The 13,739-nt window shown below is 41.3% G+C and overlaps 1 protein-coding gene across 1 annotated transcript in view; it reads left to right on the top strand.

Annotated features, from left to right (window-relative positions):
* Nucleotides 1–13,739, top strand: part of B3GLCT (beta 3-glucosyltransferase) — a 140,166-nt gene that overhangs the window by 98,604 nt on the left and 27,823 nt on the right. Inside the window, exon 13 of the mRNA XM_049778461.1 lies at nucleotides 12,355–12,499. Coding sequence (XP_049634418.1) covers nucleotides 12,355–12,499 — 145 coding nt within the window. The remainder of the gene's footprint in view (nucleotides 1–12,354; nucleotides 12,500–13,739) is intronic.

The following is a 13,739-nucleotide window of genomic DNA, read 5'->3' on the forward strand; positions in this document are numbered from 1 at the left end:
TCTCCAGACTTTTCTCCATAGATGTTGGACCAAGGGGCATTCCCACCAGCAATGAATGAGAGTTCCTTTCATACCACATCCTCTCCAACAAAGGTTGTTCCCATTATTTTTGATGTGAGCCAACCTCACTGGTGTGAGGTGGTATCTCATTGTTGTCTTGATTTGGATCTCCCTGATGATGAGTGAAGGTGAGCATGTTTTCATGTGTTTGTTGGCCATCCTTCTCTCTTCCTCAGAGAAATGTCTATTCATTTCGTCTCCCCATTTTTTTATGGCTTCGTTTGGTTTTGAAGGACTCAGGTTTCTGAGCGCTTTGTATGTTCTAGATATCAGCCCTTTATCTGATATATCAAGTGAAAAGATTTTTTCCCATTCTGTTAGCTGTCTTCTTGCATTAAGTAGGGTTTCTTTTGCCATGCAGAAGCTTTTTAGTTTGATATAGTCCCATTTGTTTATAGTTGATGCTAACGTTTTTGCCATTGGTGCTCCATTCTCAAAGACCCTTTTGATATAAAGGTCTTCGAGTGTTCTGCCTATTTTATTCTCGATAAACTTTATAGATTCAGGTCTGATTTCCAGATCTTTGATCCATTTTGAGTTGACTTTTGTATAAGGAGTGAGATATGGGTCGATTTTCACTTTCGTGCATATGAGTTTCCAGTTGTACCAACACCATTTGTTGAATAGGCTTTCTTTGTTCCATTTCATATTCTTGCCTCTTTTATCAAATATTAGTTGGCTATATATCTGGGGGTTTATGTCTGGGAATTCTGTTCTAATCCACTGGTCTGAGGTCCTGTCTCTGTTCCAGTACCATGCTGTTTTTATTACTATGGCTTTATAGTATAGTTTCAAGTTAGGTAAGGAGATACCTCCCAACTTCTCATTTTTCAGAATGTGTTTAGCTATCCTGGGTCTTCTATGGTTCCAAATGAATTTTATAATTGACTGTTCTATTTCTTTAAAGAATTGTGTCTGGATTTGGATAGGGATTGCATTAAATCTATATAGCAATTTGGGTAAAATAGTCATTTTGACTATGTTAATTCTACCTATCCATGAGGATGGGATGTTCTTCCATTTCTTTAGATCGTCTTCAATTTCTTTCTGAAGTGTTTTGAAGTTTCCCTGGTATAGATCTTTCACTTCTCTTGTAAGGTTGATTCCTAGGTATTTGATATTTTTTGATACTATCTTAAATGGAATTGTATTTTTAATCTCTCTCTCCTCAACTTCATTGTTTGTATATAAAAACGCTACTGTCTTTTGTGTATTGACTTTGTATCCAGCCACTTTACTGTATTGGTTGATTGTTTCTAGGAGTTTTTCTGTGGATTCTTTAGGGTTTTTGATGTATATCATCATATCATCAGCATATAGAGCTAGCTTGTGTTCCTCTTTCCCTACTTGAATTCCTTTGATTCCCTTCTCTTGTCGGATTGCTATTGCTAGGACTTCTAAGGTTATATTGAATAAGAGTGGAGAGAGTGGACAGCCTTGCCTAGTTCCTGACCTTAGTGGGAATGCTTCTAGTTTCTCGCCATTAAGTATAATGTTGGCTGTAGGCTTTTCATAAATAGCTGTAACTATCTTAAGGAAGGTGCCTTCTAACCCTATTTTGCTGAGTGTCTTTAACATGAACGGATGTTGGATTTTGTCAAACGCCTTCTCTGCATCGATTGATATGATCATGTGGTTTTTGTCCTTCATGTTGTTGATGTGGTGTATAATGTTGATTGATTTGCGTATGTTGAACCAACCTTGCATTCCTGGGATGAATCCCACTTGATCATGATGTATGATCTTTTTAATGAGGTGTTGGATTCGGTTTGCTAAGATTTTGTTAAGTATCTTTGCATCAATGTTCATTAGTGAGATTGGTCTGTAGTTTTCTTTTTTGGTGGTGTCTTTGCCTTCTTTAGGAATGAGTGTGATATTAGCCTCATAAAAGGAGTTGGGGAGGATTCCTGTTTTTTCTATGGTTTTGAAAAGCCTATGGAACAGTGGTAATAAGTCTTCTTGAAATGTTTGATAGAATTCACCTGTAAATCCATCTGGGCCTGGGCATTTGTTCTTAGGGAGTCTTTTAATTACGTCTTCAATTTCCTCTGAAGTGATTGGACTGTTTAGAGTTTCTAGGTCTTCCTTTTCCAGTCTTGGAAGAGGGTGTTTGTCCAAGAATCTGTCGATTTCTGGTGGGTTCTCTAGCCTAGTTGAATATAGTTGTTCATAATATGATCTCATGATATGTTGTATTTCTTGGGGTTCTGTTGTAATCTCTCCCCTTTCATTCGTGATCCTAGTAATTTGGGTGTTTTCCCTCTTTTTTTTGGTAAGTTTTGCCAATGGTTTGTCTATCTTATTTATTTTTTCGAAAAACCAACTCCTGGTCTCATTGATTTTTTGTATTGTTTTCTTAGTCTCTATGTTGTTTATTTCTGCTCTGGTTTTTATGATTTCTTGCCTTCTGGTTGTGGTTGGATTTCTCTGTTGCTGTTGTTCCAATTCTTTGAGGTGATCTTTTAAACTGTTGGTTTTGTTATTTTCCTGTTTCTTAACATAGGCCTGTAATGCTATGAGTTTCCCCCTAAGTACTGCTTTTGCTGTATCCCATAAATTCTGACATGTTGTCTCTTCATTGTCATTCGTCTCAAGGAATCTTTTTATTTCCTCCTTGAGTTGTTCTTTGATCCAGCTGTTGTTAAGCAGTATGTTGTTCAATCTCCAGGTATTAGTTTTCCTCCATTGCTTCTTCTTGACATCAATTATAAGCTCTGTTGCATAGTGATCTGAAAGGGTACTTCTAATGATCCTTACCTTTGTGGTCTTATATAGGTTGGCTTTGTATCCTAAGACATGATCTATTCTGGAGAAGGTTCCATGTGGGTTTGAGAAGAATGTGTATTCTACTTTCTGGGGATGGAGGGCTCTATATAAGTCTATTAGCCCTAATTCTTCTAATTTTTCATTTAGAGCTCTTATTTCTTTACTATTTTTCTGTTTGGAGGATCTGTCCAGTGGTGATAGTGGAGTATTGAGGTCCCCTACTATTATCACAATTCCCTTCATGTGTTTCTCCAGGTTTGTCAGTAGTTGCCTCACATATTTTGGTGACTTTACATTAGGTGCATAGATATTGACCAGGGTTAGCACTTCTTGATCTAATGTTCCCCTGATCAGTAAGTAGTGCCCCTCTTTGTCTCTGATCACTTTCTTGAGGTTGAATACAATTTGGTCTGATATAAGAATGGCTGTCCCTGCTCTTTTTTGTTTTCCATTGGCCTGAATAATTACTTTCCATCCTTTAATTCTAAGCCTGTGCTTATCCTGTAACTGTAGGTGTGTTTCTTGCAGACAGCAGAAGTCCGGTTTATTTTTCCTAACCCAGTTCTCTACTATGTGTCTTTTAATTGGAGAGTTTAGTCCATTAACATTTAGGGAAATTATTGATAGAGAGGACTGTTGTGCAGTTGTATTGTGTGGCGTGGTTGTTGTTACAATCGGGGGTTTGGATTGTGTAATTCGTCTCTGAGTAAGTCGCTTAGGATCGGCTTAGTTTGCACAAATAGTTCAAGTTCATTCATATTTGTGAATGTTTTTAGTCTGCCCTCCCATATGAATGATAGTTTTGCTGGGTATTGGACCCTGGGTTGGAAATTTCTTTCACTCAGTCGTTTAAATACGTCATTCCACTGTCTTCTTGCTTGAATTATTTCAAATGGGAGATCTGGTTTGATTCTTATGTCCTTTCCTTTGTACTTGAGGTTTTTTTTCTCCCTTATTGCTTTCAGGAGTTCCTCTTTCTCTTTGTTTTTCGCCATTTGGATTATTATGTGTCTTGGTGTGGGTTTATTAGGGTCTATTTTATTAGGGACTCTCTTGACTTCTTGGATTTGTCCTAAATTGTCTTTCCAGAGGGTGGGAAAGTTCTCTGTTATTATCTCCCTGACTACTTGTTCTTCCCCCTTCCCTATTTCTTCCCCTTCTGGTATACCCACAATTCTTAGATTGTTTCTTTTGTCCTTATTCATTAGATATTGTATTTTTCCTTCCAGTGCTTTGCCTTTTTTTTTCTTTGTTGGTTTCTTGATCATTTTTATATTGCAGTTTTCCTTCGAGTTCATCGATGTGCTTCTCCAACTCTGTGGTTCTACTCGTAAGGCTTGTTATTTTGTCTTTTAAATCCTTCACTTCTTTTTGTATGGAATCTCTCATGTTCTTTAACATTTCTTCTTTAATTTGGCTTAGTCGTTTGTCCATGAATTTCTTATACTCGGTTGCTAGGGTTTCTTTCATTCTGTTTAGTAATTCTTGCATTTCCTTCCTCATGGCCGCTTTTAGGTCTTCTTCCCATGAATCTGTGCGCTTTGGTGGACTTGGAAACTTGATAGGGCTTGTCATGTTGTCTCCAGTTATAAGGGATCTCCTTGATTTACGCATAATACTTTGTATTTAATGGTATGTTTTGGAGTACTATGGCTTCTAATTTCGGTCTGCTTTGGTCTCCTTCCTGAAGGTTTTTCTAGAGGAGCCTGTTGGGTGAGTTTGTTGAACCTAGCCCTTTCTCCTCCCCTTTGATCCCTAGAGTTCAACCTTCCTGCAGTGGGTTTTGTCCCCTTTCTGCTCCCTATTTCTGTCAGCGGTGCAATTCCACTCCTGGCCACAATGGTTACTGGCGCTGTTGAGCCTAGCACTCAATCCACCCTCCTTTCTCTGGGATTCAATGGAGCTTCGCCCCCTCCAATCCTCCCTTGAAGGAGTTCCCTCAGTTCGATTCTGCAGGCTCTATCTACGCCCTTGGGAAGTCCCTGGTTCGATCCAGGGTCCAGGGGGGTGGACTGTTCTAGGTCACCTGCGAGTCTAGATGGTTGGCCCTATCTCCCCGTCTATTCGGGTCGCTCAACTTGTCTTTCTAGGCGCCACCCTGGGGGGAGGGTCCGGCACCAAGCCTAGCAAAAAGTCAGAAACTCACTCACGCCTCCCCAGCCGGCACTCAGGAGCCTCTGAGGGGAGTGGCAGGCCCAAACGCCAAGCAAAAGTCAGAAACTCACTCACGCCTCCCCAGCTGGCACTCAGGAGTCTCTGAGGGGAGTGGCAGGCCCAAACGCCAAGCAAAAGGAGATAAACTCACTCACGCCTCCCCAGCTGGCACTCAGGAGTCTCTGAGGGGAGTGGCAGGCCCAAACGCCAAGCAAAAGACAGAAACTCACTCACGCCTCCCCAGCCGGTACTCAGGAGTCTCTGAGGGGAATGGCAGGCCCAAACGCCAAGCAAAAGGAGAGAAACTCACTCACGCCTCCCCAGCCGGCACTCAGGAGTCTCTGAGGGGAGTGGCAAGCCCAAACGCCAAGCAAAAGTCAGAAACTCACTCACGCCTCCCCAGCCGGTACTCAGGAGTCTCTGAGGGGAATGGCAGGCCCAAACGCCAAGCAAAAGGAGAGAAACTCACTCACGCCTCCCCAGCTGGCACTCAGGAGTCTCTGAGGGGAGTGGCAGGCCCAAACGCCAAGCAAAAGGAGAGAAACTCACTCACGCCTCCCCAGCCGGCACTCAGGAGCCTCTGAGGGGAGTGGCAGGCCCAAACGCCAAGCAAAAGTCAGAAACTCACTCACGCCTCCCCAGCTGGCACTCAGGAGTCTCTGAGGGGAGTGGCAGGCCCAAACGCCAAGCAAAAGTCAGAAACTCACTCACGCCTCCCCAGCTGGCACTCAGGAGTCTCTGAGGGGAGTGGCAGGCCCAAACGCCAAGCAAAAGGAGATAAACTCACTCACGCCTCCCCAGCTGGCACTCAGGAGTCTCTGAGGGGAGTGGCAGGCCCAAACGCCAAGCAAAAGACAGAAACTCACTCACGCCTCCCCAGCCGGTACTCAGGAGTCTCTGAGGGGAATGGCAGGCCCAAACGCCAAGCAAAAGGAGAGAAACTCACTCACGCCTCCCCAGCCGGCACTCAGGAGTCTCTGAGGGGAGTGGCAAGCCCAAACGCCAAGCAAAAGTCAGAAACTCACTCACGCCTCCCCAGCCGGTACTCAGGAGTCTCTGAGGGGAATGGCAGGCCCAAACGCCAAGCAAAAGGAGAGAAACTCACTCACGCCTCCCCAGTTGGCACTCAGGAGTCTCTGAGGGGAGTGGCAGGCCCAAACGCCAAGCAAAAGGAGAGAAACTCACTCACGCCTCCCCAGCCGGCACTCAGGAGCCTCTGAGGGGAGTGGCAGGCCCAAACGCCAAGCAAAAGTCAGAAACTCACTCACGCCTCCCCAGCTGGCACTCAGGAGTCTCTGAGGGGAGTGGCAGGCCCAAACGCCAAGCAAAAGTCAGAAACTCACTCACGCCTCCCCAGCTGGCACTCAGGAGTCTCTGAGGGGAGTGGCAGGCCCAAACGCCAAGCAAAAGGAGATAAACTCACTCACGCCTCCCCAGCTGGCACTCAGGAGTCTCTGAGGGGAGTGGCAGGCCCAAACGCCAAGCAAAAGACAGAAACTCACTCACGCCTCCCCAGCCGGTACTCAGGAGTCTCTGAGGGGAATGGCAGGCCCAAACGCCAAGCAAAAGGAGAGAAACTCACTCACGCCTCCCCAGCTGGCACTCAGGAGTCTCTGAGGGGAGTGGCAGGCCCAAACGCCAAGCAAAAGGAGAGAAACTCACTCACGCCTCCCCAGCCGGCACTCAGGAGCCTCTCAGAATATCTCTAAAGATCTAATGAGGAAACCTGTATTTTCTTTATATATTTTTGGGGGGGAGGGTCATACTCGGCAGTGCTCAGGGGTTACTCCTGACTCTATGCTCAGAAATTGCTTTTGCCAGGCTTGGGGGACCATATGGGATGCCGGAATTTGAACCACTGTCCTTCTGCATGCAAAGCAAACACCTCCATGCTATCTCTCCAGCTCCTCTTTATATGTTTATTAATCTATACTAATACCTCTTAGTGCATTTATTCCCAAATATAGGGTAGCATCTTTCATCACTTTATTTATTACTTTTTTAAAATTTATTTTTATATATTTATTCTACTATATATATAATTATTTTTATAATTTCACCTGTTTTGGTTTTGCTTGGTATGAAAACCTAGATGAAAAAGTCTTGCTGCAGTAAAAGCTCATGCCAAAACCAGGGCACAGAGATTATGTAGCCTGTCATTTTACTCCTAAATGCATCAGCAATATAATATGGCACCATTCCCTTTTGCAAAAGCATACTAAAAAGGGGGAAATTTTATGTATAGAAACAAGCTCTTAAATAATAGGGATATGAACCCATACATTTTATAATACAGGGGCGCCTCCCACCCTGAACATGTGTTATGGGGACACAACTTAGACTCCATATGATTGGACAGTGAGCGCCCAACCCTGAACCCTAGATCTCAGACATAGAACTGACATACTGCATTTTCAGCTTATAAGACGACTTTTGAAACAAAAACTGTCAACCGAAAATCAGGGTCATCTTAGATGCTGAATATATCCCGAAAAATGTTTCAATATGCCGCCAAACGAAAATTGTTTGAATATTGCCACGAAACGAATTTTCCAATTGGATCCTGCACCAATCACTGCAACGCTGCTTGGACCGCCTCTCTAACTCAGCCAATTCAAGCAGGCATTTTAGGCATGCAAATTAGACAATGTTCTGGACCCGAATCTACACTATAAAAAGCCTGCTCAGATTGGCCAGAGTCAGAAATGAAGTCTATTACAGTATAACCTCTGAATCTTTGCTTGTTATGATTGGCTCACTGTGGTACATACAGTTGTAGCACAGGAACGTTATGTCTTATACAGTGAATATAGGCCTAAATCTATGTTTTAACTGTAAAATTAGGGGGTCGTCTTATATGCCCCGTTGTCTTATACGCCAGAAAATATGGTAGTTCTCTGCAACAGTCAAGAACCAAATTTTCCCTGGGAAATTGCTAATACTGCTCTGGCACCAACTTGTGCCAGTTTTGATATGACATCTTGACAATGAGGAAATGGCAACAGCATGATCTAAGAGCACGTTGTCCTATCTCATCACCTAACAGAGGAAATCAGAAAACACATCGTCTTTGATCTATGCAAAAACCAAGATCACTAACTACAGAAGACTGACTTTGACAACCATGACTGGGTAGAACTTATCCTGGGACCAATAAGAAAGACCCTAGCCTAGATGTTGGCCTAGGATTTTTACAATAACCAATATCTGTAATTCCAAAGGTCTGACTTTGACAACTGCGACTGAGCAGAACTTCTTGAACCATAGTGAAAGACTTTATCCTAGGCTTCATCCTAGGATATGTGCAAAAACCAAGACCACTAATTACAGAAGACAGCAACAGTGATGGAACAGAACTTCTAGAACTATATAGAAAGACTATTGTAAGCTTCGTCCTATGACCTGTGCAAATACCAAGATCTCTAGCTACAAAGGCCTAATTTTATCATCCACAGTTGAGCGGAAAGTTTCCTGGCACTATAAAAAGACCTTGGGATGTGAAAATGAGCATGTACGAAACCTGTGGTTGTTCCCATGGCAGAATGCTTCAAGGGCAGAGAAACCCTGTATCTCTTAGGCTAAGGAAATTTTCTTTCTAATTTGCCCAATAATTACTGTGCCTTTCCAAAAACAAACAAACAAACAAAAACACAAAACCTTGCCACATCCGCCCTCCTTTCTTTTTTTTTTTTTTCATTCTCATTATTTGGTTGATTTTTGTTGTTGTTGTTGCTGTTGTGCTTTTTTGTGTCATTGCTGGTTTTGATTTTTCTTTTTTTTTATGGTTTTCTTCTTTTTCCCCTTTCTTCTTTTAAATTGATATTTATAGCCTCTAGACAGACTCCTCAAAGGTTTTTCTTTTTATTTTCTTCTCTTCTTTTCTTCCTCCCCCCCCCCAACAGAACCACATAATTTGAATCATCTTGTTCAGCCTCATAAATTGAGGGGGGAGAAATAGATGCACCAGGATCAAACAGTCGTATGAACATTGAGTGGAAATAAAAGTTCAGATTTGAACACCAAACCCAAAGTCAATGACAATAGAATTGATAACTAATCTACAATACACTTTATACAAAGGGGACCAGTTACACTAGCAATCCACGGGGCAAAGAAGGAAGATATGGGATGCATGATGGAAACATGGGTGGAGGGAGAACAATACTGGTGGTAGGAATGGCCCTGATTCATTATACATGCACCCTAAATATTACCGTGAAATATTGTAATTCACTTTGATCACAGTAAAAATTAACAAAAACAACAAAAAAGAATTTTAATTTGCTTCTTTTTTTTGTTTGTTTAAATTACTTTATTTAACCTCCATAGTTACAAGTTTGTTCATAATAAAATTGCTATTTTTTCAGTTACAAAATTTGTCATGATTGGGTTTCACACATAAAATGTGCAACATCCTTCACCAGTGCACATTTCCCACCACCAATATCCCCAGTTTCCTCCTGCCCTCTCCCTTGCCCACCTCTGTTGCAGACATTTTTCTTCTCAATCTTTTTTTTTCTTTTGTTTCTTGTGCACTGTCTTTTCTTTCCATTGTGAGTTCTTAGTTTGCAATTAAACGTATAGGGGAGAGAAGAAGGAGGGAAGAAGGGGGAAAATCTATATCTCTCATTTCAATTATTTTTGTTTTTAAAAATATCAAGGAACTCATACTGCTAGTAATATAGCTTTAATAGTAGTACTTCAGTATTTTTAAACATGTTTAGAATATTTAAAGGTGGGAAGCAGAGCCAGTGTACCATGATATGCCTGGTAATTTTTCATTTTGGAAGATAGCTTCATTTTGAATGAGCCCATCAGAATACTAACAGACAGTGTTATTAGGACCATTCAGCAGCAGTAGGTAAAAATAGGAAAAACTGATTAGAATCCATTGTATGCTTTTATTTTCCTACCGAGTTTTTCAGAATGGGCTCAAATAAAATGCCTGTCTTTTCTTTCTCACCCTACTGGATACAGACAAAAAGAGAACAATGAAATATTTTTACTTATATAGAATTTAAGAGAGAGAGTGCCGAGGCTGGATGTAGTTGCTCTTCCTGATGTGGCAGCAGACAGAAAAAGGGAAATTCTTATTTCCGGTGATTCCCGTGCCTTTACCTGGGCTCCTTTTTCTGGGCTTAGGTAGCTGAGCAGGAGTCTGATTCAGTTATGCAAGTTGTGAGGCATCCAGTCACTTGGTGGACACTGGACTATGCCAGAGAAAAGCAATTTAGAATGCTTTTACAGACTTGAGGTTTTCCTTGTTGGCATATTCTTACGAACTTTGTTCCTTCCTGTGCAGTGGTATTTCTTTGTATTATCTTAAATAAAGAGCTTCATTTTCCGCTCTTTTGGTCATATAGCATTGTATATTTTGACCTTTAAGCAAGAACAAAGAGCAAGTCTTTTGTGTTCTTGGATTTGGTCACTAATGCTGCAAGAGATGAGCCTCACTGAATGGCATTCAACTTTTTTTAATCGGGTTATATCCAAATTCTTTATTCTTTTCTTTCTTCACATAAATGACCTTTAGGAAGAGGACCTTAGCATGGGTAGTTCTGCTCTCTTTCACTTGATTCAGAACTTGTATTGAGTGTTTGCTGTGCGGAAGTTCCTATCATTGACCAGGGGAACATTAATGGATTTGTTAAAGATTTTGTCTTTAAGAAAGTGCTAATTGGAAATGAACTTCTGAAGCTACTCAAGATATGAAATTTTTGATTATTACTCCAGACTCTGAATAGAAACCAAATCAAGATGGATTATAGAAAGGACTGCTCTCAGGAACTTGGTATAGAAATGTTGAGAATCCTTGGAAAGGCTTGAGGACTCAGAGGAAAATGAGTAAACATGGGAAGCAGCTGTTGCCCCTCAGGCTGGAGCAGCAGAACGTGTGTGTGTGTGTGTGTGTGTGTGTGTGTGTGTGTCTGTGTGTGTGTCTGTGTGTGTGTCTGTGTGTGTGTCTGTGTGTATATTAGAGCACTGTTGTATGGGTTTCTGTCAGGTCCGGGGGCTTCATCTAGTTCAGAGGGATGACTGGCCCCATGCTGAAGAGAGAGCTCCCTCACATGGGCCTGTTCATGCCACCTTGTATGCTCTGCTGGAGCTGGTGACCATTGTTGTCCTCTGCTTTTTCCACATGGAGACACTGCCAGTGCCAGAAGCAGCTGCCCTCCCGAGGGCTGTAGCTCTTTTTAGAATGAAATAGATGTTTAGCTTCCAAGGAAGTCCAGAAAATAGTGTTTAAAGTTTATAGTTAATATAGACTATAGAGGAAAGCTCAGAAAATGGGAATAGGGGCCGGATGGATAGCACAGTGGTAGGGTGTTTGCCTTGCATGTGGCTGATCCAGGATGGACCTCAGTTCGACCCCCCAGCGTCCCATATGGTCCCCCAAGCCAGGAGCAATTTCTGAGTGCATATTCAGGAGTAATCCCTGAGCATCACCGTGTCTGGCCCGAAACAAAAAAAAGGAAAAGAAAAGAAGGAAGGGAGGGAGGGAGTGAGGGAAAGAGGGAGGGAGGGAGGGGGAGAGAGAGGGAAAGAAAGGAAGGAAGGAAGGAAGGAAGGAAGGAAGGAAGGAAGGAAGGAAGGAAGGAGGAAGGAAAGAAAGAAAGAAAGAAAGAAAGAGAAAGAAAGAAAGAAAGAAAGAAAGAAAGAAAGAAAGAAAGAAAGAAAGAAAGAAAGAAAGAAAGAAAGAAAGAAAGAGAAAGAAGGAAAGAAAGAAGAAAGATGGGAATAAGTCTGATAGAGACTATGATAGCTGATCAAGTAGAAATGCAGCCCTAGTTTGAGGCAAGTCTCTCTCTCCCTCTTCTCTCTCTCTCTCTCTCTCTCTCTCTCTCTCTCCTTTCTTTCTCTTTTCTCTTTCTTCTTTTTCTTAGTATCATTGAAAGAAGCTTCTTCAGACTGGAATCACATGGACAATGGATGGCGTTTTAAAAAAATTAGATTTTAGATCATTGTCACCATCTTTATGAATGTGTTACATAGTACTTCAGGGTCCATCTACCTGCTGGGAATGTTAGCAGAGTTTGTTACTGAGCTCATCCAGTGTCTTTTTGTTTTTATCTAGTGTTTTGAAATAAAAGACCTATTCAGATTTTATAGTGACATGTTAGAAGTAAAATACTGCATATATTATATTTAAAAGATATGTATAAGAAATAAAATTTCCTAGAGGGGTGAAAGCCTCTTAAATGTGATTTTACTACAAAATCACAAAAGCACAAAAGCGTTTTCCTTCAGAGTAACTATTAAGTATAAAACACTGCTAACAGTATCTCTTGTCTTTATCAGAAAGGTGATCTCTTGATTTGTCTTCACCATCAGTGATTGCTGTTCTTATATCATCTTTGTTCCTACTCTGTCTAGGATGGTCTTCAGCAGAGAAGCCATCAAGAGACTTCTCTCCAGCAAGTGTCACTGCTATAGCAATGATGCTCCTGATGATATGGTCCTGGGGATGTGCTTCAGTGGGCTAGGAATTCCGGTGACACACAGTCCTCTCTTCCATCAGGTGAGAACCATATTTTTCATCCTATCACAAAGGGAGCCAGGGGATTTTCTTTTCCTATAAGGATCTCATGTGCTCCTCATCTACTCTTCTGGAAGCAATCTTCAGTACTGTGTGAGCAGGGTCCAACAAGATGCCTTTCATGGACCTTTTTGTTTAAATGTTGATTCTATTTCATGTGTAGAATGAAGATGGCCGAAACACCTAGAAAACTAAATGTTTTTATTTTGTCTTTTTTTTTTTTGGGGCCACACTGGGCAGCAGCAACACTTGAATCTGTGTTTAGAAATTGCTCCTGGCAGGCTCTGGAGACCATATGGGATGCCGGGAATCAAACCTGCATCAGATCTGCCAAAAGCAAGGCAAATGCCCTAGAGCTGTGCTATTTCTTCAGCCTCCATCTAGAAAACTAAGTGGTGTTCACTAACTGGTATCCTTGTTTGTGGTACTAGGGAAAAACTCTTACTTTTGTTTTTCTTTAGTGGCTTTCTAGTATCACTAGATGCTATGTAGAAGGATAAGACTAATATTGCCCTATTGGACAAGAGTATGTAATTCTACATTGTCCTCGGTTTTCACAAGGTCCATTGGATACCTTTTTGATGAATTATTGGTATCCAGTGTTGCTCAGAACTTACTCCTGACTCTGCTCAAAGATCTTATTTGTTGGTGTTCAGGGGACTGTATTTCATGCCAGGGATCAAACTGGCGTGGACCACATATCAGGGAAGTGACTTAACTTCTATAATATCTCTCTGTCCCAAATTAGTTGCCTTTTAATCTGGCTTTTCTCTTTGGGTTGCATCTGAGCTGATTGAATAAGTTTGATTAAATTTCAGAATAATATTTTAGAAAGCTTTTATTTGGGAGAAAGGGAATATAGAAAAGTAGTATTGAGGTAATGCTCAGCAGGGATGTTTGGTGCAAATAATATCACCATATTGTGGTCTGGAGCTCGAGCAAAGGGAATCCTGTCTTTAGTAGTTTAAGAATCAGGTCAGTTAATGTTCTTATATTCTAAGAATAGTAGCAAAGTATTTCTTCTAAAAATAACCATAGCCCTCATCTATTTAATGTTCTCCTTTAAGAAATCCAAAACTTTTTGGATATATGTATATTTTAAGTTCCTTCCTTATATTGAAACTAAATTCTTTTTAAAAATTTTATCTTTTTATTTAAGCATCATGATTACAAACATGTTTGTAGTTTGGGTTTCAGTTCTAAAAAAAAAGAATACCCACTT

This window comes from Suncus etruscus, chromosome 8 (assembly GCF_024139225.1).
Source record: "Suncus etruscus isolate mSunEtr1 chromosome 8, mSunEtr1.pri.cur, whole genome shotgun sequence".
NCBI classification, from domain to species: Eukaryota; Metazoa; Chordata; class Mammalia; order Eulipotyphla; family Soricidae; genus Suncus; species Suncus etruscus.